Source organism: Terrapene carolina, unplaced genomic scaffold (assembly GCF_002925995.2).
Source record: "Terrapene carolina triunguis isolate 2854851 unplaced genomic scaffold, T_m_triunguis-2.0 Scaffold85, whole genome shotgun sequence".
Classification (NCBI taxonomy): domain Eukaryota; kingdom Metazoa; phylum Chordata; order Testudines; family Emydidae; genus Terrapene; species Terrapene triunguis.
The window spans coordinates 33473148-33497627 of record NW_020664436.1 but is presented as its reverse complement, the minus strand read 5'-3'; the positions used below and the strand labels follow the sequence as shown (position 1 = coordinate 33497627).

At 41.4% G+C, this 24480-nt stretch overlaps 1 protein-coding gene across 1 annotated transcript; it reads left to right on the top strand.

Moving 5' to 3' along the window:
* The first annotated feature begins 247 nt into the window (after window positions 1–247).
* Window positions 248–24075, top strand: LOC112103848 (solute carrier family 22 member 2-like). Its single transcript, XM_024195812.2, has 10 exons — window positions 248–664; window positions 12006–12109; window positions 13372–13526; window positions 16007–16175; window positions 17248–17362; window positions 17997–18103; window positions 19998–20212; window positions 20709–20817; window positions 22696–22808; window positions 23972–24075. Exons 1-10 carry the CDS (start codon window positions 248–250, stop codon window positions 24073–24075), a joined length of 1608 nt encoding a protein of 535 aa, XP_024051580.2.
* Window positions 24076–24480: the final 405 nt, after the last annotated feature.

The following is a 24480-nucleotide window of genomic DNA, read 5'->3' as shown; positions in this document are numbered from 1 at the left end:
TTCTAGGGGGGTTGGTGGGGGTCAAATAGCAATTCCCCATGGTTCACGGGTGAGCCTAGGCATGATTTCAAATTTAACTTAAAAAATAAAGCTAGCAATACACAGCTTAATAATTTATAAAGTAGCTCTTTGACTTTTGGTCAAATGTTTTATTGCTACTTAAGCAGCTTTGCTGCCAACAAAATACATAGCAGTGTTGGGAAGAGAAACCAGGTTAGTTACTATAAGTGAGTTGCAATATGCAAAAATGCCAACCTTGGATGACATTCTAGAGCATATTGGGGAATTTGACTTGTTCCAGAAGCAAGCCTTTTTTGTCTTATGCCTGCTGTCTGCCTCCTTCACCCCTATTTACGTGGGTGTTGTCTTCTTGGGGTTCACTCCCGAACACCGCTGTCTCAGTCCTGGAGTTGCTGAGTTGAGCAGCCGATGTGGCTGGAGTCTAGAAGAGGAGCTGAATTACACCGTTCCAGAGCAGGGGAGACATGGGGAGTCTTTCTCTAGTCAGTGCAGGAGATACGACGTGGACTGGAACACAACTGGCCTCAGCTGCATAAACCCCTTAGAAAACTTCACCGGTTATGGCAACAGGAGCAGTATCCCTCTTACCCCCTGTCAAGATGGCTGGGTTTATGATTCTTCAGGATCATCCATCGTGACTGAGGTAAAAATGAATATTTTCCTCTTCCTCCCCATCCCCTGGGTTACCAACTAGTTGAGGGCAGACAAAAGTTAAATTTAACAGAAGTGCTTTCATTAAAGAGGAGACTCCTCATAATGGAATATATTGACTACTACGGTCTGTTTGATTGTATAACCTGTATTTCATTTTCTGTTCTGTACGGAATTGTTTGCGCTGTTGATACGCTCTTGCGTTCAACCAGGGAGCTACCTACACTTCACAAATAGGTAAATGGATCTTTGTGTAAGTTGAGCTCGATCTTATGCAAAGCTTTAATTGCATGAGCACTCCCATGGAAGAGTGCGTACATGCATCTCAAACTTGATATGGAAACCAAGAGTACCACATAAGATGTCACGTGTGCAATGAGTTCCACACAAGTGGATTCCTACACCCACATGCTGCTCACTGTAGGATGCTCACTGACATGCGTCTGACAAAGTGAGTATTCACCCACAAAAGCTTATGCTCCAATAAGTCTGTTAGTCTATAAGGTGCCACAGGACTCTTTGTTGCTTTTTACTGTAGGATCGTGGCCTAAATCTTATAGCTTCTGAGGGGAAAAAAAATTAAGATCTAGCCTTGACAAATGTGAAACACCTTTTAAGTTCATTAGATTGGATCAAAGATGATGAGATTAAATGGCTACATATAGGAAAAAGACAATGCACAATCCTGCTAAAAGAGACACCATTTATTAGTCAACCAAACTGGAAATAAATCACAGAAAAGAATCCATGGATTTCCAGTATGCTGAAAATGTAGGCAAATACTGTAAAATAACCACTACTTCCAAGAGATATTTTAAAAATTGAACACCATTTGTAATATCCCAGCTGTTAAAGCTAACTTCACAGAAGTAGTAGTAGGGAAAAACCTGTATAAACAGGATTAAACTAAGAAGTTTGACTAAACTAAGCTAAAATGTTGTACAATTGCAAGAGCCAATATAAGTATTTGACACAATCATAAAAGCTGAAGATTGTTGAAACTAGATTTACCCACCATGAAGGGCGATGTAAGAAAAATCACAGGATAATTGATCTCTCCTAAAAACACACATAGGCACTTCTTAGATGGAAATGTGGTCTCTAATGTAATTGGGATCTAATCTGTTTGTGGCTTTTAAGATCAGGGCCAAGGCTTTGAACTGGCAGCAGAAGCAGTTTGGGAGTCTGTGATAAATGAAAGGGGGCGGGGGGAGTAGCTCCCTTTTATGGACACCCAACCAGCCAGTTAGCTATAAAATCCCTCTTAGTAGTTGTTCTCTACTTGCTTTACCTGTAAAGGGTTAAAAAGTTTCCCTCTATAGGTAAAAAGAAGGGAGTGGACCTGGCACATGAAATTGCAAGCCCATTAGCAAGAATTTTTAATGAATCTGTAAACTTAGGGGTTGTACCGTATGACTGGAGAATTGCTAACATAGTTCCTATTTTTAAGAAGGGGGTGGGGAGGGGGAAGTGATCCAGCTAACTACAGGCCTGTTAATTTGACATCTGTAGTATGCAAGGTCTTGGAAAAAATTTTGAAGGAGAAAGTAGTTAAGGACATTGAGGTCAATGGTAATTGGGACAAAATACAACATGGTTTTACAAAGGTAGATCGTGCCAAACCAACCTGATCTCCTTCTTTGAGAAGGTAACAGATTTTTTTAGACAAAGGAAATGCAGTGGATCTAATTACCTCGATTTCAGTAAGGCATTTGATATGGTTCCACATGGGGAATTATTAGTTAAATTGGAAAAGATGGGGATCAGTATGAAAATTGAAAGGTGGATAAGACACTGGTTAAAGGGGAGACTACAACGGATCATACTGAAAGGTGAACTGTCAGGCTGGAGGGAGGTTACTAGTGGAGTTCCTCAGGGATCGGTTTTGGAACCAATCTTATTTAATCTTTTTATTACTGACCTTGACACAAAAAGTGGGAATGTGCGAATAAAGTTTGCGGATGACACAAAGCTGGGAGGTATTGCCAATACAGAGAAGGACCGGGATATCATACAGGAAGATCTGGATGACCTTGTAAACTGGAGTAATAGTAATAGGATGAAATTTAATAGTGAAAAGTGCAAGGTCATGCATTTAGAGATTAATAACAAGAATTATTGTTATAAGCTGGGGACTCACCAGTTGGAAGTAACAGAGGAGGAGAAGGACCTCGAAATATTGGCTGATCACAGGATGACTGTGAGCCGCCAATGTGATATGGCTGTGAAAAAAACTAATGTGGTCTTGGGATGCATCAGGCGAGGTATTTCCAGTAGAGATAAGGAGGTGTTAGTACTGTTATACAGGGTACTGGTGACACCTCATCTGGAATACTGTGTGCAGTTCTGGTCTCCCATGTTTAAGAAGGATGAATTTAAACTGGAACAGGTACAGAGAAGGGTTACTAGGATGATCTGAGGAATGGAAAACCTGTCTTGTGAAAGGAGACTCAAAGAGCGTGGCTTGTTTAGCCTAACCAAAAGAAGGCTGAGGGGAGATATGATTGCTCTCTCTAAATATATCAGAGGGATAAATACCAGGAGGGAGAGGAATTATTTAAATTCAGTACTAATGTGGACACAAGAACAAATGGATATAAACTGGTCATCAGGAAGTTTAGACTTGAAATTAGATGAAGGTTTCTAACCATCAGAGGGGTGAAGTTCTGGAACAGCCTTCCAAGGGGAGCAGTGGGGGCAAAAGACACATCAAGTTTAGTCTTGAAGCCAGATAAGTTTATGGAGGGGATGGTATCATGGGATAGCCTAATTTTGGTAATTACTTGATCTTTGACTATTAGCAGTAAATATGCCCAATGGCCTGTGATGGGATGTTAGATGGGGTGGGATCTGAGTTACTACAGAGAATTCTTTCCTGGGTGTCTGGCTGGTGAGTCTTGCCCACATGCTCAGGGTTTAGCTGATTGCCATTTTTGGGGTCAGGAAGGAATTTTCCTTTAGGGCAGATTGGGAGAGGCCCTGGGGGGTTTTCGCCTTCCTCTGCAATGTGGGGCACGGGTCACTTGCTGGAGGATTCTCTGCACCTTGAAATCTTTAAACCATGATTCGAGGACTTCAGTAGCTCAGACATAGGTTAGGGGTTTGTTGCAGGAGTGGGTGGGTGAGATTCTGTGGCCTGCGTTGTGCAGGAGGTCAGACTAGACAATCATAATGGTCCCTTCTGACCTTAAAGTCTATGACTCTAAGCGGTCACCTGGCCAAAAGAGCCAATGGAAAGGCTCGACCTTTTTAAAATTGGGGGAAAAAACTTCCCCGTTGTCAGTCTGTGGTGGTTCTCCAGGAGAGAAGGGACAGAGTAGCTATGCTGTAAAAGCTTGGGCCAGGTATGAAAAATCATCAAATCATACCTAGAAACTACTCATTTAAAACCCCCGATACGTAAGTAGATGGGGAACTGTCTATGAAGACGCTATTAGGTTTATCTTTGTTTATTTCTTTATGGCTTGTGGACTCCTCTGTGCTAACCCCAAATGCTTTTGTTTTGCTTGTAATCTTTAAGATGGACTTCAAGAAGGTTATTCTTGATGTTTAATTTTTATAAGAGGGTTTTTTAAATTTAGCAATAACCTGAGTTTTTAAATGTATTTTTTTGTTTGTTTTAATAAAATTTACCTTTTTTAAGAACAGGACTGGATTTTGTGTCCTAACAAGTTTGTGCACATGTTTAATTAGCTGGTGGCAACAGCTGATTTCCTTTGTTTTCTTTCTCAGCTCTTCCCCGGAGGGGGGGTGAAAGGGCTTGAGGGTACCCCACAGGAAGGAATTCCCAAATGCGCCTTCCTGGTCTCTCAAAGGGGTTTTTGCACTGGGTGGTGGCAGCATCTACACATCCAAGGACAGAGAAAAGCTGTAACCTTGGGAGGTTAATACCAGCCTGGAGTGGCCAGTATTAATTTTTAGAATCCTTGCAGGCCCCCACCTTCTGCACTCGAAGTGCCAGAGTGGGGAATCAGCCTTGACAGAGTCAGTGGTGGGACTGGCGCACATGTTTAGGTGCTATGAGCACATTAAACTTTGGAGGACGCAGGCAGCTGAATTAGGCCTGTGCATTGTTTCCCCGTTCAACATCATATACAGTGATGACATTTATAGGCGACAAATGGATGGATCATTGTGGCCAGGTCCTTGTCTGGGAGAGAAAGGGTGGAGTGTCCTTGTGAGCTGGAAGTGGAAGAAGGCTTCTTTTGTCACTGATGCTATCTGGTCATATCCACACATCGATAAGTCAAATGGAACCCCAAGGCTTTGTGCTACTTTGACCATTGGGTGGGTCAGAGACAAGGCCTTGGATGGTTCCTCTGGGTATTTCATCATTCCAAGTAGCAACACTTTGGTCTTGCCCAGGCTGAGTTTGAGGCAGCTGCCCTTCATCCCAGGAGCTGATCTCATAGGCATTTTGACCTCTTGGTAGTGTGGTATTGTTCGTGTCAGTAGAAAATGACAGTGGAGAGTTATCGGCATATTGTTAGGGCTCCATGGCCATCTCTCCAAGTGGTCTCATGTAGAAGGGGGAATTGTGGAGTCCCAGGGGGAGGGCCCTTGAGGAAGAGGAATAGTTACCCATCACCACTCTGAGCTGTGCTGGAGGGGAATAATTGAAGCTATTGTAATGCTGTGCCATCTATTCCCATTATATCAGGTAGGCCGGTGAACATGTAATCACTGCTGTTAGGGAAATGTCCTACTTTGCTGAAATTGAAGAGGTGGTACATTAGAATCCTTGTAACTGCAGACAATATGTCCTCCTTCACTCCTTGTATGGCAATCTGATCTATAAGAAGAACAGGAGTACTTGTGGCACCTTAGAGACTAACAAAGTACTAAGGTGCCACAAGTACTCCTGTTCTTCTTGCGGATACAGACTAACACGGCTGCTACTCTGAAATCTGATCTATGTGAGTGGGCTCCCGTGCCTCTGACTGCAGTGGGACTCTGCGCAGGGATCAGATGGTGGGATGAGGGCACATTGCTACAAAGACAAACGTCACCTGTTGAAGTGCAGTTGATAAGAATGAACGAACTAAAAGAAATAGAAGGATTTACTGCCTGGATTAGACTAATGATTGAGCTACTTGAGGAGAATTGGATTTAGTGGGATAAAATGTTTTAAAAATACAATTTTTGTAGCAACAAAACACATGAACCATAAGGGGGGAAAACTAAGTTGTTGTTGGTTGTTTGTTTTTATTGGAAACTTCCTTCCCTTTAGATATTCAGAAAATCTCCACATCTTAATTGTGGATACTTTTTGATTTCTGATACTAATTTTCCTGTGCTTAAAGGAATTATCTTCATATGAATACACACACTTTTGTGTAAAGTTTTCTTCAGATTCCAGTTAATTGACAACAATTTTGTAAATTTACTGAAGAAAAACATCATTTCCATTTTCTACTTGTAAAATTGTTCTGAAACCTTGTTCATTAAAGGTTTTGGTTCATGGTAGTTGCCAGCAAAAATAACTCTAGTCACTTATTACAACCAAGACCAACTTTAACTGCTGTACAATACGTCAGTTCAGCTTGGACATTGGAACTGCTTTTAATTTGACAAAAACTAGTATCTTGATCCAAATCGCTGTTTCCTATGAGACATTCACCCCTTGCACTGAGGACAGGCAGAATCAGCTTCATCTTAACATTTCACCCACAATCCAGCACTTCTCGTAGTCTCTGACCTTCTCCTTCCCTTGTCTTTCTCATTAGCATCCTGGTGCCGTCCTGTTTTTCTTTCCACCCCCCCCTTTCTCTCTCCTTCCTGCTTTTGCTAATCCCTCATTTCCAGGTTCAGGGTTTCAGTGTGGCTAGGGCTGCACAGGGCTCCTCATGCTGTCTTTTTCCACGATGCTTCCCTCAGAAGTGACCATCTGTACTCTCCTCCTCTGGAGCAGGCACCAACCAGCCCAATTGCTGCTGCTGATTTAGTGAGTGATAGTGCTGTTGTACATTCCCATTGACTGGGTGCCAGGCCCAGGGACCCACATCCAGCCACACTGCCCTGGTGGTTCTCCACATTCCTGTTCCTGGCAACAAACTCAAGGGCCCATATAGAAGCAGTTCCTAGAGGGGATTCTTTATTTAAGGCCCTGCACACATAGATGCAACTGTGTTTTAGTAACCAGTTCGTGCCATTCTCATCTGACAACAAACATGGCTGAGTTGTATCCACACAAACTCTTGGCACAACATAACCACATGCCAGACAAGGTAGTGTATCCACACTGTCTAACCGTGTTCACATTGGTGCATTCTGGGAAAACCTGGCTAGCTTTCCCATAGCACCTCTGCAGGAGATTGAGCACCCAGAGAATCTATAGATAGAGCAGCAGCATGTGGGGGCTGGTCTGACCAACCACACAGGGTATGTCTACACTGCAAATAAAAACCTGCAGCTGTCCCATGCCAGCTGACTCAGGCTCCCAGGGCTCAGGCTGTGAAGCTGTTTAATTACAGTGTAGACCTCCTGTGCTTGGACTGCAGCCTGAGCTCTGGGACTTCCCACTTTGCAGGGTCCGAAAGTCCAGGCTGAGCCCAGAAGTCTACCCTGCAATTAAACAGCTTTGCAGCCCAAGCACCAGGAGCCTGAGTCAGCTGGCACGGGCCTGCCGCAGGCATCTAATTGCAGAGTAGACCTACTCACAGAGCTGGAAAGAAAGAGGGCCAGCCAAAGCAGTTACACGTGCATGGCCATGAGGGTGCTATCTCCACAGCAAAATAATAGGTTTAGACTGGCACGTGATTGTCTTCCTATCTCAAGGGTGAAACAGGGCAACTGCCACAGTTTCTAACAATGTTCACTACACTGTGTGTAGACACACACCACGTTACGCTAACAGGTTACACGCTTGTTAAAAGTTGTCGACAAGGTCTAAAACGGGAAATTGGTGCTTAATGCCCTATAACAGTTCAGTTATAAAATGTGTGGAGGCTAAACATCTGAAGGCCAGTGTATCTGAAATAACTAGGGCTGTCGATTAATTGAAGTTAACTCACGCGATTAACTAAAAAAAAAATTAATCACTATTATAAAAATTAATTGTGATTAATCGTGGTTTTAATCGCACTGTTAAACAATAGAATACCAATTGAAATTTATTAAATATTTTGGATGTTTTTCTACATTTTCATATATTCTGTATTCTGTGTTATAATTGAAATCAGTGTATATTATTTTTGATTACAAATATTTGCACTGTAAAAATGATAAACAAAAGAAATAGTATTTTTCAGTTCACCTCATACAAGTACTGTAGTGCAATCTTTGTTGTTAAAGTGCAACTTACAAATGTAGATTTTTGTTTTGTTACATAACTGCACTCAAAACCAAAACAATGTAAAACTTCAGAGCCTACAAATACACTCAGTCTTACTTCTTGTTCAGCCAATCACTAAGACAAACAAGTTTGTTTACATTTACAGGAGATACTGCTGCCCTCTTCTTATTTACAATGTCACCAGAAAGTGAGAGCAGGCATTTGCATGGCACTTTTGTAGACGGCACTGCAAGGTATTTACGTGCCAGATATGCTAAACATTCATATGCCCCTTCATGCTTTGGCCACCATTCCAGAGGACATGCTTCCATGCTGATGACGCTCGTTTAAAAAAAATGTGTTAATTTAAATTTGTGACTGAACTCCTTGGGGGAGAATTGTATGTCCCCTACTCTATTTTACCCACGTTCTGCCATATATTTCATGTTATAGCAGTCTCAGATGATGACCCAGCACATGTTGTTGTTCATTTTAAGAACACTTTCACTGCAGATTTCACAAAACACAAAGAAGATACCAATATGAGATTTCTAAAAATAGCTACAGGACTCGACCCAAGATTTAAGAATCTGAAGTGCCTTCCAAAATTTGAGAGGGACGAGGTGTGGAACATGCTTTCAGATGTCTTAAAAGAGCAACACTGATGCGGAAACTACAAAACTCGAACCACCAAAAAAGAAAACCAACCTTCTGCTGGTGGCATCTGACTCCAATGATGAAAATGAACATGCGTCGGTCTGCACTGCTTTGGATGGTTATCGAGCAGAACCCATCATCAGCATAGACGCATGTCCCCTGGAATGGTGATTGAAGCATGAAGGGACATATGAATCTTTACCACATCTGGCATGTAAATATCTTGGGACGCCGGCTACAATAGTACCATGAGAACGCCTGTTCTCACTTTAAGGTGACATTGTAAAAAAAGAAGCGGGCAGCATTATCTCCTGCAAATGTAAACAAATTTGTTTGTCTGAGCGATTGGCTGAACAAGAAGTAGGACTGAGTGGATTTGGCTCTAAAATTTTACATTGTTTTATTTTTGAATGCAGGTTTTTTTGGTACATAATTCTATATTTGTAAGTTCATTTTCATGATAAAGAGATTGCACTACAGTACTTGTATTAGGTGAATTGAAAAATGCTATTTTTTTTTTACAGTGCAAATACTTGTAATACAAATAAATACGAAGTGAGCACTGTACACTTTATTCTGTGTTGTAATTGAAATCAATATATTTGAAAATGTAGAAAACATCCAAAATATTTAAATAAATGGTATTCTTCTCTTGTTTAACAATGCGATTAATTGTGATTATTTTTTTAATCACGCAATTAATCGCCATTAATGTTTTTAATCACTTGACAGCCTTAGAAATAACAGGTGCATATTGTGCAATATTATGTGCTTTGTGGAAATACCCCATTCATAGATCTACGCTAAGTGATAAAAGTTGTACTATGAGGCATCATTGTTAATTTTTAGTGAGTAAGAAAATTGTCTTAAGGGACCTTGTCAGATCAAATTTAGCCCAAAACATCTTGTTTTTTTTTAAAGCATCTAAAATAAAAGCTTTCCATTATTTTATTTAAGAAAGTGGCTTTAAGGATAAATTTTTGTATTGAGATGGATGCGAGTATCCAAATGGCAGGAGGGAATGTTGGTGAGGGAATGACCCATGTTAAGCCTCTTAGCATGCCTAGTGTGAAGTCAACAGGCGTTGCAGGTGTTTGGCTTTTCTGAAAATCAAACCACTTATTTAGGTGTCTAAATGTGTGTGTGAAGTTCAACAGTCAATTCTGAACATTTTGCCCCAAATGTGCCTTGTGTTGAAGAGCTCTGTACACACAGACGGGTTCTCTCTGTTGCCTCACTGTCCCTTATGAATAATAATTTCTCTGCATTTTACCTTCCTATTTACTATCATTTGCAACAGACTTTTTGTTAACTTGTAATTATTTGTATTGTCTCTATAGCAGCAGCTGAAGGACAAAGGAAAAACCTAAGTCCAGTGAGCCAAGGTTTACAAAAGTGACTGTTGATCCTGGGTGTTTCAATGACCCCTTTCAAGGTCAAAGTAGGTGCTCACAACTGTTTGAAAATTGGGCTCTTCTGAGGCATCTCAAGTTGGGACTCAAAAACTGAGACGCCACAATCAATCCCTTTTGGAAATCTTGGTCAAACTAGGAACACTCTTTTACTTGCATTAAATTTGTTAAAGATCTTGCACAGAATAGCTTTTGGGAGCCTGTCAAAACATTTCTATAACAGTGTAAATCTGCATTATAAAAGGTTTCCACAGATAGAACTATCGTCCTTACTTTTAGACTTTTTTTTTTTAAATTAAACAAAATTTCAGTTAAAAATCCTGTACTCCTTGTCAATCATTATTATAGGTCTGTTAGACTTTGCTTCCAGATTACTTATGTATCTGTTAGGCATTGGGAGCAGTCAGGTGCCTCAATGTTATTGCAGAGTCAGTTCTCTTGCATCACATAGGAGTTCTGCTGTCAATTTTAAAGTGAAGTGAGGTCCCGGGGAAGGTGTGCTGTCAATATTTGTTTTATTCCATTGGAATCGCCTCTACTGGCAAGAACTAGATTAATTGCCTCCTGCAGCGCTGAGTCCAACACTTGTTCATAGATGGAGAAACAGACACAAATTTTGTTTAAAAACCTGCTTTGCTGCCAATAGTAACTTTCTTCCCTTAAACATTTCTTATATTTAAATATCATTGAAAAGAACAGTAGGTTCTCAGCGACTGGCCTGCTGCCAATCAGACTGGGAGAGCCTCCCTGCTGTGGAGTCAGAATGGGCACCTCAGTCGGAAGTTTGGTTTAGAGGGTTTGGATACGGATCCCTATTGCTGCCCACAACTTCCAGTGTGGTTGCAACTATGGGCCTCCAACAAGGGCCCTAGCTCCTTTCTTTCAGCCCTCGCTTGGCTGTCCAGCAATGGACCTGGAAAAAAGTCACAGAATGTAAAGGTAACACAGGGGGAGCACCAGGCTTTGTCCTATGCTAATCCCTAGAACCAGAAATACAGCAGCACAGGAGTAAACACATCTTGGCGTGTGGATTAAAAATACATAGCTTTAATTAACCTAACCCCAGCAAGAAGGAAAGGGATATACAGCCAGATATACATCCTTTAACTGTGCGTGCCCCCCCCAAACAGAACCAATATTTCTTTATGAAACATTTTCTAAAACTATGCACAAAACCCAAGAATGAGTAGCCAATATCTAACAGGGTTGATTCTGGATAGCACTTGGATAGGGACAATCCTGCTTTGGCTCTCCAAAGCCCCCCCCAGTGTCTTGAAGACTCTGTGTTCAGGCCCAGCAAGCTCTGAGGACCTCTCTTCTTGGGCTTCTTACAGCAAATTCAAACTGTTCCTGCTCAGCGTGCATAGTATTTTAAGGCAGCTGCTCTCAAACTGTGGCCCAGCGGAGGTCACGTGGTGTTTGCTGCTTTTTATAGGCATCTAGAATCTTCATTGCAAAGAAAATTCTACACACCATTAGAGCAGCCGTGGCTACTGATCTATAGGCGGAGAAGAAGCAGGAATCGTGGCTGGGACCATAGCTGCCAGCCCCCCGTGGAAGCTGCCAAAGGGACCAGAGTTGCCTGCATGTCTATGTCCAAGGATGTTCAAGTCCATAGTGATTAACTATGATTATACAGTGCCTAGCACAAAAGAGTCCTAATCCTGGTTGGGGCTTTTGGGTGATACCCAATACTGAGCAACAGGTGTGGTTCCCCCTCCCCCCCCCATCCATATCTCCCTAGTCATATAAGATTAGATGCATGGGAAATAGGGGCGATATCAGCAGACTTATCCAGGGGCCTGGTCTTGTGTTCCTATGCCTCTAACCACTTCTGGGACTTTGGGATGCTTAAAATGCAGGATCAACCCTGGAATAGAATGTTGTTTTAATAAGGCTAAAGTGGTGGTTGTTGGTATCAACCAGTTTCTAGTTTTAAGGAGTGGATATATTCACTGAGTTTCCCTTCTAACTGTGATGTGCCTCTTCAGTTTAACCTGGTGTGTGAGGACTCCTGGAAGGTGGATCTCTTTCAGTCCTGTGTGAACGCTGGCTTTTTTTTGGGATCAGTATGCGTCGGCTACATAGCAGACAGGTACGTGTGGGATATTAAAACATAGCTGATATCCCTAATCAATGTTTATCAGTTAAAAATAAACAAATGTCGAGGCAAATCCATCTGACTAACAGCATGCTCATGCGCCTTTCAATGAATGAACACTCCTAAGTCTCTCAGTCTTAGAAAAACGTATCAAAGACTCTGAGATTTCTATGGGTTTTTGTAGCTGCAGATCTTTCCTGATCCTGCAAGTTTCCTCCCTGCAGTGCTCATGTGCTCTTCAGTATATTTTACAGTGATAATGTGCAAAAAACCCAGACACCCTATATGAACATATTGATTTTTAACAAAAGTCAGGAAACTCTGAGTTGGAGTTGTCATTCTGTCTTTCTGTGGTATGAATTGCAATTTTGATATGAAAACATCCTGTTTCCTTTTGTTAAAGGTTTGCTTATCAAGTAGTAATACAGTCGGAGATTGCCAAATAGATACTCGTGTCTCTCATTTGCATTGATACTGTGATTTTCATAACCGCAGCACTGTGTTCAGAACTAGGGTATGAAGTCATTGTAGACTCCCATTGAGATTAAGGATATACCACTGGCTCTGGGCACAGGAAGGGCACGTTGTGTTATAAACCATTAGAACAATTTTTCCAGTCACTGGAAAAAGATGTGCTCGCATTCCTAACAATGTATTCCCCTCCACCCATCCCTCCGCTCCCCCTCCAAATTGCTTTGCATTGCAAGCTCTGCAGGCCTCATTATGTAAGTTCTCTACATGTGAAACTTCGATTCGTATCAATGGAAGATCTGAACATGCATGGTTTGAGGATTGGGCTCTTTGTATGTAAATTAGTTACTCCTAATCCTCACATTACATAGGCACTTCAAAAGAAACTGCAGAGTAATTATATTCATCTGCAGGTATCTTTCCTCCATACTTAATAACACAGACTGTAATTCCAAAAATAGACAGGAAGGGATACCTTTATCATCTATATGTATTAATGTGGGCCTATTGCTCACCTATCATTTGGGATACTTGGTTTCATCCAAACTGCTCAAAAGCATTTATGGAATTACAAAGCAATGGAGAAGTTAACCCAATTGGTAGGTGAGCACTAGGCCCCCATTAACACCATATAAATGTAGTTCTATAATATTAATGTGGGCCTATCCTCCCAATTGATAAATGTTTGGCTTTTCTAAATGCTACATGAAGTTTTTAACAGTTTACTTTGGTGTGTGTCTGTATTTTGATCTTGTACTTGTACTTGTAATTCTTTTCCCATGCAGATTTGGCCGTAAACTTTGCCTTATAGTGACAATCCTTCTAAGTGCCACCTCTGGAGTTCTTGTGGCCTTCGCACCAAGCTACCTTTGGATGGTGATCTTTCGCTTCCTACAAGGACTGGTCAGCAAGGGCAGCTGGACAGCAGGCTACATCCTGAGTAAGACTGGTGCTTTCCCTGGGAGTAATATTGGTAATGGGAGATGAAGGGAAAACTAGCAATTCATTGGACTAAATGTGAACTGGGAAGCAGAAAAGGGCCCTTTGCTGCTTTTTGAAAGTATATATAAGACTTGTTCAGAGATTGTTATTAGCTTACATTAGAGAGATCAGTTTTTCTTCCCTCAGATCCCGATGTCTTTGGAAGATCAGAATAGTGATGTCAAATGAGGCTGTTACCTGAGATGCAGTTCCCATTCCCCAGTACGCAAGAGAGGGAAGGGTGCAGCAGCTTGGTGTGACATCACTATTTAGGCTCCAGTGTGCTCTCAACAGAGTGAAAGGAGGAGGTGATAGAGGACTGTGAGGAAACAAACAACGTTGAGGAATCTTTATACATAAAGGAGCAGTAAATGGCAAGCCCAGGCTTTACATCTTAAACAATAACTCAAGTACAGTAGATTCCTACCAAGAAAAAGGCAGAAGTTGTTTTGGCGCTCTTTGATAGTGCACGCTCATTTGAATGGAAAATATATCCGAGGGTGGGAAGGCAATAGGGAGGTTAACTCATCGCTGGGTCCTAGGCAAACATACACTTCTGGGCCCCAACGTCTAATGTGAATCACAGCAAACAGTGGTAAGGTACACTCCCCAAGGCCATGCTGTGGATCTGCTGGACCGGCTGCTTGTCCTGCTGCTGCTTGTGGCACTACTCACCAGGACGGGGGTGGATGGGCCAAACCTGAGCAGTGCTGCAACCCCATGCACCAGGTTGCAATGCCACCCACTCAAATGAATGGGCAGGTCTACATTAGAAGAGCTACATTGGCGCATCTGGGGAAGATGCTGTATTCCGACAGGAGAGCATTCTCCAGGCGGCATAATTACTCCACCTCTGTGAGAGGCAGAAGTTGTGTCAGTGGGAGAGTGTCTCCTGCCAATATAGCGCCAGTGTAGACAGCGCTTAGGTCCATCTAACTTGCGTTGCTCAGGGGGGTATCTTTCTTACACTTCTGAGCAGGGCCAGCTCTAACTTTTTTTGCCGCCCCAAGCAAAAAAAAAGAGGGCCACCCTGCCGTAACCCCCCCCCCCCCGCGAGCGCCGCCCTGCCCCCCCACGAGTGCTGCGCCGCCCGAAGCCCCGCCCCCCCGCGAGCACCGCCCGGCGGAAACAAAAACAAACCCTCCAGCGCTGCCCTGCCGAACCAAAAAACCCAAACAAACCCGAGCACTGCCCCGCCCCAAGGTGCCGCCCCAAGCATGTGCTTGGTCAGCTGGTGCCTGGAGCCGGCCCTGCTCCTGAGTGACATAAGTTAGATTGACTTTAGCGGTAGTGTAGACCTGCCCAGTGAATTTTTTTCAGTTTGTGCAAAAATCTGCATTGGTTAAAAAAACCCCATCACCTCCTCCCCAAATTTGGGCTCTGGGCATATGCCTCGTTTGCCTATGTGTTAATCCAGCCCTGCTCAAATAGTGATGGTGTCACTCTGATTATATCACTCTACACTGATCCAGCATTAGTTTGTTTGTTTACATGGTCTGTTAAATGTAGTTCGCTGTTGCCCAAGGTGCTAAAGGTGCCATTAGGGATCCCTTAAGTGTTGCAGAATTTAGGTTTTGTTTTTAAAATATAAGCTTTTCTCCTTTTATGCTTGCAAAGAAAATCTTCCAAATGCTACATGGCTTAGCATTGTCTGTCTTCCTGAATCTGTAAAGTGGACCTTTTTTAAACAATAGCTCTGAGTGGTGTGAACTGCCTCATTCACATCAGTGGAGTGTTAACTCTGAAGATGACAAAAACTGAAATGCCAACCTTTTAAACTATTATACTGCTAAACATTGTAGCAGAAACATCGAGCTATTGTAGTTATCCAGAAGTTTGAGATGAAGAAAACCTAATGTATCAACCAGTCCATTCTGTGCATATATAAATTTTCATTCTAGTGATTTGAGTATTAAATCCACTATTGGAACAGCTGCCCCCACCACTTCACATCAGTCAAACAATGAAGGATTATTACCTCCTTGCACAATATGATCCTTCAGTTCTACATTATGGGAACTTTATTTACGATAGTGTTGTATTGTACAGTAAAATATTTCATATGTAAATTTTGGTGATCCTGTTTCACTTAAGCGTGGAATGCCATAACAGAGAATAAGATTTAAGCACAGTACAGTCAGGAAGAACATAATTACTGACCTCAATGATCTAATAAAAATAAAATTTAATAAGCAAATTAAGCTTGGTCTACAAGTATCAAAGGATTTGTATTAAGATTTTATGCAAAAATCTAGAATTAAGGAATATTCTTGAGGGAATTGGTGGTTGCCTCCAGACTCCCTGAAAAGAATCTACGCCTCCTGAAATGCTTGAAATCCCTTGTTTCTGGAGTAGGGTTTCTTGGTTCTTCCATCTCTAAAATGATCCATCAGTTTTCCTTCTGTTTTTGAACAGTCACTTGTATTATATACATTTCAGTCACAGAAGTTGTTGGCCCAAGCCATAGGAAGACAGTGGGAATTCTCTATCAAGTGGCCTTTACAGTTGGACTTCTCCTGCTCGATGGTGTTGCTTATGCTATTCCTCACTGGAGATGGTTGCAGCTTACTGTTACTCTACCATGCTTCCTCCTCTTGCTCTATTACTGGTAAGCACTTTCATATACCTTAACAGAGGATTTAAAATTCTATTTCCCTTCACCCAAGAGAGATGATCAAGAGCTGTAGGAGAATGTCGTATACTGTTTGCATGCACATTACTCTGGTTAATGCAAACAGAAGATCTACACCAACAAAGAGTAGGAATAGTCTCCTTTAATGTTCAATCCTTGGTTGTATTATAGCATGCACATCTTGTCAAATATATTCTTAGGAATCAAACTTCTGTTATGTTATGCTGTGAGTGGATTATTTTTTAAAAGAAAATTGGATGTAAAGTAATTTGACACAAGGAATTGAATTTTATGTATGCATCAATTGAACATTTGTTTAAAGGGAAATTTATTAAATAATTTAGGGCCATAATTTGACTGACATCACCTTGAAATGGGGGTTAATTAGTGGTGATTGTCCAATGGCTAAGTATTTTTATTTAAAGTGGTTTGCTGCACAGAATTTTTTTAAAATTATACTATATTTTGTGGCACAACCAAAAGTAATAGGTTCCTCCTTTAGTAGATCATTTTGATGTATTGTTTCAAAGAATTAACTTGTATCATTTTGATTTCACTCTTTTCTTTTTATGAGCACTTGGGTTGTGAAGAGTTGTCTGCCCGGAGTGGGGATTAGGGAGGATAGAGTTTTGTTTTCTTCCTTTATCTATTTTTGTGAGTTTTATTTGACATGAGTAAATGGAGTGAGAGTTCCAGTGCTTTTAGAGGGGTGGGTCGGTCTGTCTGTCGATGGTATAGTTGGAAAATGGCTCCTCATGAGGAGTCATCAGATGGGTAAATTGATTGGGCGAGTGCTATGCATGTTCTTATTGCAAGGTTTTCATATTATTTATTGTTTTATCATGAGTGTGTTCATCTCCAGTAAAACTGAGCTACTGCCAAGGCTCCTCCTCCAACTTCATCTTGCAGCACGGCAAACTGTTCTTTTCTTGAAAAGCTGAAAGTAGTGTCACTGTGTTCAACCGAAGTACTGTCTCCATAGCCTGGGTTCAGTGTGGATGCACCATTTTGTTTTCTGTATGGCAGTGTCTGCTTGCTTGAATTACAGGTGTCTGCCTGAGTCTCCAAGGTGGCTGATATCTCAGAAGCAAAATGACAAGGCCATGAAGATTGTGGACTATATTGCCAAAAAGAATGGGAAAAAGCTGCCTGCCCATTTTCAGGTGAGCTTGAGGTTTTATGCTTGTAGGTGAACATTATAAAAGTTTTTTGTATAATGCTTTCCACCTGAGGAGTTCTACATGCTGGTAAATATCAAAGTTAACCTCACAGTCCCAGCTGGATAGCTATCATTCCCCATTGTACAGATGAGGAAGCTGGTGCAAGGAGAGATTCAGACGCTTGCTCTATGTCATGCAGGAGGTTTGAAACAAGGCCAGGAATATACCCCAGGTGTCAGTGCTGTGCCAAGGTTCTTGTGTATTCCAGAGCTGAAACATTTTGCATTGCAATGCTGCTGATTCATGACCTGTTCAGCTAATACTAAAGAAAAAGGAAACTTTAGAATCCTGGAGAAATTACTTAGGAAACACCAGATCAAATAGTTAAGGAACGACTAAAACTGTTGAAGTTAAAGAATTCCCTCATTATCATTGTGATCCTTCTCCTCCATATCCCATGCAATAATCACAATGGAATGGTGCATTTCCCAGGAAGCTCTTACGTATTGTATTAAGTAACATATCTAATATATGACTACAGTATGTCACGAGCCCCTCCCTTCCTGTTTGCTTTAACATGATAAATTTCTCTCACCCAGTTTAGCCCTTAATTAACAATGCACTGGTTCTTCTGTAGAATATTAACCTTGAAGAGGAAGATGGGGAAAATCTGAGTCCTTCATTTATGGACCTTGTCAGGACACCTCAGATGCGGAAACACACATTCATTTTGATGTATATCTGGTAAAAAGTCTTAAGACAACTTTAATTTTTTTTTATTACAAAGCATTAAAGTTCCAGTTTTGTCTTACCCCCATTTCCTGCACTCAGAACTCAGTTTTTTCATGCTCCAGACTTTCTTCCTCCTTTGTCTTCCTGTACTGCTGGGGAGGTTTCTCAGTTACTCTCAATCCTGTCAGGGGAGATCACTGGAATAGTACGAGCTAGCGTTCTTAACTGTGGTTTTAGTTTAGCTCCATTGCCATGATGACCTCATGTGTCTAGTCACCAATGGATGAATTATGGGGCCACATGAGGACTTCTCTACACACAGAGAAGTTACACTTGTTCCCCACTCCATCAGTTTAAGAGCAAATTATGTCTATGTAGACAAGTGCTTCAGTCAACTGTAACGAGGCAAAAACTGGTCTCAATTACCCCCAAAGTGGATAGGGGTAAGAACTGTGGTAGCCTAAATTGGTGCAGGCTCAACCAGTTGGGTAACTGTTGGCTGCAACACATTGGCACAACTGACTTAATGTCAGGTCTGATAGTTGCGCCCTATCCCCCCAGTGTGACCCCCCCCCACAGTATCTGCTGTACCCAGAGATGTCTCCCTATCCCAGGCCTGACTTTAGCAGGGGATGGGGAGATATTGGGGAAAGTGTGATGGAGGGAGTTGCTGTGAAGGGGGAGGTAACCAAGGAATACCATGCGGGACGGGTCCCTCATCTGAGGACTGAGGTTCACTGGCTGAAGGAGCCATCCTCACCTGAATCAATGTAAAGCAGCCGTGGTGTGGACACATTCAATTGATGGTGGAACTACTGATGTAAAGAAATCGACTTGCAATACTGATTTCTCTAGTATAGACAAAGCCAAAGTGACGCCATCGGCTTTGCCTGTAGCCCATTGTCACCAATCAGCTTCTAGGAATCTCTGTAGATCTGCTGCTGCTGATCCCTAAGCACAGACAAATCCGTGTTGCCATGACAGAATTTCCTAGTCTTAGAGCTTGTTTATGTGGTGTGCCACTGTGCAGCAAGCCAGGGTGGGACACTACAGTGCACCAGCTTTCCATGCAGTAATTCGCCATGTGGACATTGCTACAGCACAGTAAAAGACTTGCACTAAGCCACGCTCTTGGCCTTTCAGCACACTGTAGTAGTTCCCTGCGGGACATTACTGCATGGCAAGCTGAAGTGCTGTAGATTCACACCCTGGGTCTCCACACAGTAACTCGCCATGTGGACAAGCTCTTAGCATCTTCCTTATATGAAACACTTGTAGGTAAATTTATCTTTTGAGGCAAGATGAGAATGTTAATACAAGCATTTGACCAGGAGAGTTTGCCTACCTTCTGAACTCACTCCCTAGATGCATGGTAAATTTTTTCCTCAACTAAGAGCTCTTTTCAACCATCCGAGCTGTTAAGAGGAGTTATTTAGAAAACGCATTGCTCGTCCAACTGCCCATCTGAGTCTCCATTATGTCTGATGGTGAGGATGCAGAGGGCAGAATGGGCACTTGACAAAGGACTATTCCTTCAGTGATCATAAGCCCATAATTGTAACTCAGAGCTAGAAGTATGAGTAGTCTGAAAGCTTTTTTAGCCTTAGTCTATGATACCATTAATATTTCCTACCCGATTTATATTCAGTACTTAGTTCCTGACCTACCGCATTATTTTATGGGCTGTAAACTCTACCTCTAGTTTCTGCTTTCCAGCATTAATCTCTACTGTTCTTCACTCAGGCTCTCAGGCTTTCGTCTACACTGTTGAGTAAATTAGAGCTGAAGTTGGTTTCATTGACCTAATTGTGGTTCAGAAGGTTTGTTTATATGCGTTCCAAGAGGAAACGGGGCTCTGTTCTTTGACTAAATCTCTTAAGAAGAATGGGCTCTGTTCTCTGCCTAGGTTGGCCAGCTCTCTTCTGTACCAGGGGCTCATCATGCACATGGCAATGGCTGGTGGGAACATGTATCTGGATTTCTTCTATTCTGCCCTTGTTGAATTTCCAGCTGCCTTCATTATCCTTCTCACAATCAATCGCATTGGCCGTCGCTATCCCTGGGCTGTGGCAACTCTGGTGGCAGGGGCTGCCTGTCTCATTATGGCTTTAATCCCTGAGGGTGAGTAGTCAGAGGTTTCAGTAGTTTACCTTCTCAGTGTTACCTCCTGGGGACTCATTAATCTGTCTCGCTATAGTCTAGGTTTGAAAGTTTGCAAAAGCACGTCTGTGATTGTAGCCTGTGACCCTGACAGGTGCTGGAGACTTTCCTTGCACCCAGGGTTCCCACCTCTCAGAAATGAGATGGAGTAAATGAAAGTCTACATTTTTGCAGACATCAGAATTAATAGGAAATATCTTGGGGAAATAGGGTACTGTACATAACTTTGCAAATCACATTTAACAATAACCCACGTGGTGCTGATTGTTTTAATCTGCTGCTTTATGCAATTAAACAATAGCAGTTCCTTCAAACTAATACAATTCAAGTAATACAGGATTATTGGTTTCCACTAAAAATAACATTTTTTCATTAGATAACCCCTGCCCACCCAATCACTGTTGGCCCAAAAAACCTCCAGAAAACATTGTAAGTGAAATAACTGTTTCCTTTGCAGATATTCACTGGCTAAAAGTGACTGTAGTTTGCATTGGGAGAATGGGAATTACAATGTCTATCGAAATGGTTTGCTTTGTAAACACTGAACTGTACCCAACATTTTTGAGGTGAGTGCGTTGTCTGGGGCCAGCATGATGTGAAAGGCAGCTATTGAAACTGACAGATATGTTGTATTTTATATTGACTTAACGATTAGTACAGAAATGCTCCAGAATTATAGACCTATTGATATCTAAAGAACATTATGCAAATGGATCACTTAGAAAATTGAATAAGAGACAAGTTAATGCAGGAACAGAATATTCCTATACAACTTCTCCCTATATTGTACTGCAAATGGAACGTGCAGAGCTGGATTAAAGCAAGATTATTATCCTTCAAATCCAGAGGTCGAAAGGGGCTAGAGACAATAATGAATCAATGAGAAGTGGAGAGTCTATCAGGGGTCTGGGAGAGCAGGAAGATAGAAGTAGCATAAAAGAGTGTATCTGAGGAGGGGAGCAGAATTGAGGAGGACTGGGAAGAATCTGGGCTGGTTGACGTTTTGGAAGCCCCAATGTGTTGGTGGATTGGGGCACCTTTTGGTCTTAAAGGGAAGTGATGAATTCTCCATCCCTTGAAGTCTTCAAATCAAGACTGGATGCATTTCTGGAGATATTCTTTAGCCAAACACAAGTTACAGGGCTCAACACAGCAGTAACTGGATGAAATTTAAGAGCCAGTGATCTAGTGGTACTCATTGGCCTTAAAATCTATGAAACTATTAATCTACCCCTAAATGCTGGCTTTGTATAGCAGTTTTATAAGAGGATTTTAGGTACATGCATTCATCACTTAAAAAAAAAAAAAAAGACCCTGAAAGAATCTAAATTTAGCCCATATTATCTAGAAACTGCTAGATTCCCATACACTCATTTGAAACCTGTATAATGATCATTCTGCCTATAAGCTCTACTTAGGAAGCTACTGAAGGCTTTTTTTTTTCTTTTTTTTTTTTTTTTTGACATTTACATTAGGCGGACCTTTGAACATCTCCCTACATTGACAGTTATTTAAAATAATGTAGCTAATATTTTCAAAGTTCTGTTCTATCTGATGGGAGGTTCTAATCGGACACTCTGAGCCTGATTCTCTACTACGTTGAAGTTTATTATTCATCGTGTTTATTACAGTAGTGCTTAAGGGCCAATCAAGAGTAGAGCCCAGTGTGCTAGGCACTCTACAAACACAGGTCCCTGCCCTGAAAAGTTTACGATTTAAACAGAGAGGATAGAAACAGTGGGTGGGAGGGGTAACTTCATGATATTTTTATGTTGGGGAGGATCAGCTAAATGGGAAGGGAAGAGGGGGGGAGGGAGGGCAGAATGGATCAGAAGAAAGTAAGGAGGGGCAGGTGTGGAGTGAAACTGAGACACAGACAGGGATGGGGAGGGTTGGTGTAGACAGCCAATCAGCACAAGGCAGAGAGCCCACACGAAACTGTAGAAAGTTCTCTGAATTTCAGGGAATCACTTACTCACACTTATGCAAAATAGGAGTAAACCTTCCCATGGCTATTTGGTAGGGTTATAATCTCATGCTACACAGGTGTGAATGACTTCATGAGGAGCAAGGCAGGAGAGAATCAGGACTTGTGATTCTATTTTGGTATTTTATTATAGTTAGGCTACTGAGACCGCAGCGTATCATGCTGACCAATAGTCTCATTGTTTCCTTGTACTCCCCCCATCTGTTGTCTCGTGTCTAACGCTTAGATTGTAAACTCTTTGGGGCAGGGACGTTTGTTCTGTTTGTACAGTGTCTAGTGCAATAGAGTCCAGGTTCATGCCTGGGCTTTGAGGCACTGCAGTAATGCAAATAGTTAATCATCACAATTTTATGGCAGGATGTATTCTGTACCAGCTCAGTGTTTTGATCAACTCTGCTCCAGCTACAGAACTTTTTCAGACCAATATAATGCAATAATTGTTTTGCTGTTAAATCAGGAACCTTGGTGTAATGGTCTGCTCTTCCTTGTGTGACGTTGGTGGGATACTAGCCCCGTTCGTTGTCTATAGGCTGGCAGAGATCTGGCATGAGCTGCCACTTATAGTTTTTGGTAAGTATTTTCTTACTTTCTTGTGGAGTGTTCCTCAGGTGTATTAACCATGCCTCAATTGTCATGACAAACAAATCTGAGAAACTGATTTCAAATCTAGGAGAGAAAATATTTTTTCCCTTCACAAAACCTTCAACTCATGATAAACTAATAGTTCACTTCTGAGTTGTGTATGTAGTCAGAGTCCGCTTCCATATTATATTTATGGTTTCTTATGTGCCTTTTTTTAAAAAAAGCTGCGAACTAGCAAATGTTGCTTTGACAAGTCGAAGAGGATTGTGAAATTCACCAAAATTCGGATCACATTTAAGTTTGTTGACAATATTCATTTGAGTCATTTTCTTACTTCTGTGGTTTGATCTCTGTTTTGAGACAAGATGTTGTAATTTCAAATGGTGCCTGTCGGGTATATTTTATGGATTATTAAGGATGTTGCAGACTTCAGTCTTGTCAATATTTTCTTTTTTGGCTAGACAACCGTGTAATCATCTTTAAAAAAGGCTATAGACTAGTGAGTAACCTTCTTCAAAACAGGCTGAAACTTCCTGGAGATTAGTCAATCTAAACTTTAGGCCAGATACTACAAAATTCCAGTTTTAGGACTAGCGCATTATTGCGAGAAGACTATCTTTGAAGGCAATACATTATTTTTAATAAAGAGCATATTTATATTATTTACAAGGGACTTCATAATACATACATTTTAGACTGGGGCTTATGAAAGTTGGTAACCAGGAACTTAATGAGTGAGAGAGGAACTGTAATTTTGAAAATCTTGTTCTCATGGTGACAGAGAAATCCAGTACATTTCATCTCGTGTAAACATACCGACTGCCATTTGTCAAACATGCCTTTCCAACCTGATAGATACCATTACCGTACGTAGCTTATAATTAAACTTTACTACCTATAATTATCTCCGTAATGCTGCAGTGAGACCCCTGAAAAGCTGTGAACCTGCCTTGTGTGCAAAAATTCTGTATACTATATTTAGAGCAAAATTTGGCCCTTTATTGTTGTATGTTAAAAAAACAAAATCTCTTCTACAGACTTTGTTGTTTTAATTAAATTCAGCAATTACATTTGATGCCATCTGGCTGCAATAATATCCTATGATGTGTGTGGGTTCTAACTTGGTCTTCTTGTGTGTGTTTAATTTGAAGCTGTGGTTGGTTTAATTGCTGGTGGATTGGTGTTGTTGCTGCCTGAAACCAAAGGGAAAACGTTGCCTGAGACTATTGAAGATGTAGAAAACTTGCACAGGTGAGTCAGGTGGCACATTCAGATTGTTGGAGCTGTTCATGTTTTGAAAAAGAAAAGACTAACAGAAAAGCTACAGTGTAAATGTACATCCAGTGGCTGTCATTGAAATTATCGTGGCATTTGTGGCATAGTTACTGCAGTATACTTCTGAGTTCTAGGTATACGAATGCTATGTAGACGGTGGCAAAGCTCATTTTGCATTCAGAAGGTAACTGTAGTTGTATAATGGTGACCACTGTATTCCTGGTGTTCAATGGCCTTATGAAAAATGTTCAATTTTGACATCTCCAGCAGGTGCATCCATCCTGTCCCTCCTCCCAACACACCACAAAATCATGTGAAATTATTATTATTTTTTTGCACTTTTATTCTAATGATGATTTTTCTTAGGACTGAAAAGAAAAACAGG

Coding starts and splice junctions, on each gene's coding strand:
- LOC112103848 (XM_024195812.2), top strand. CDS start 248: ATGCCAACCTTGGATGACATTCTAGAGCATATTGGGGAATTTGACTTG. Junction 20,213..20,708: donor TATGGCTTTAATCCCTGAGG/GTGAGTAGTCAG, acceptor TTTCCTTTGCAG/ATATTCACTGGCTAAAAGTG. Junction 20,818..22,695: donor CTGTACCCAACATTTTTGAG/GTGAGTGCGTTG, acceptor CTGTTAAATCAG/GAACCTTGGTGTAATGGTCT.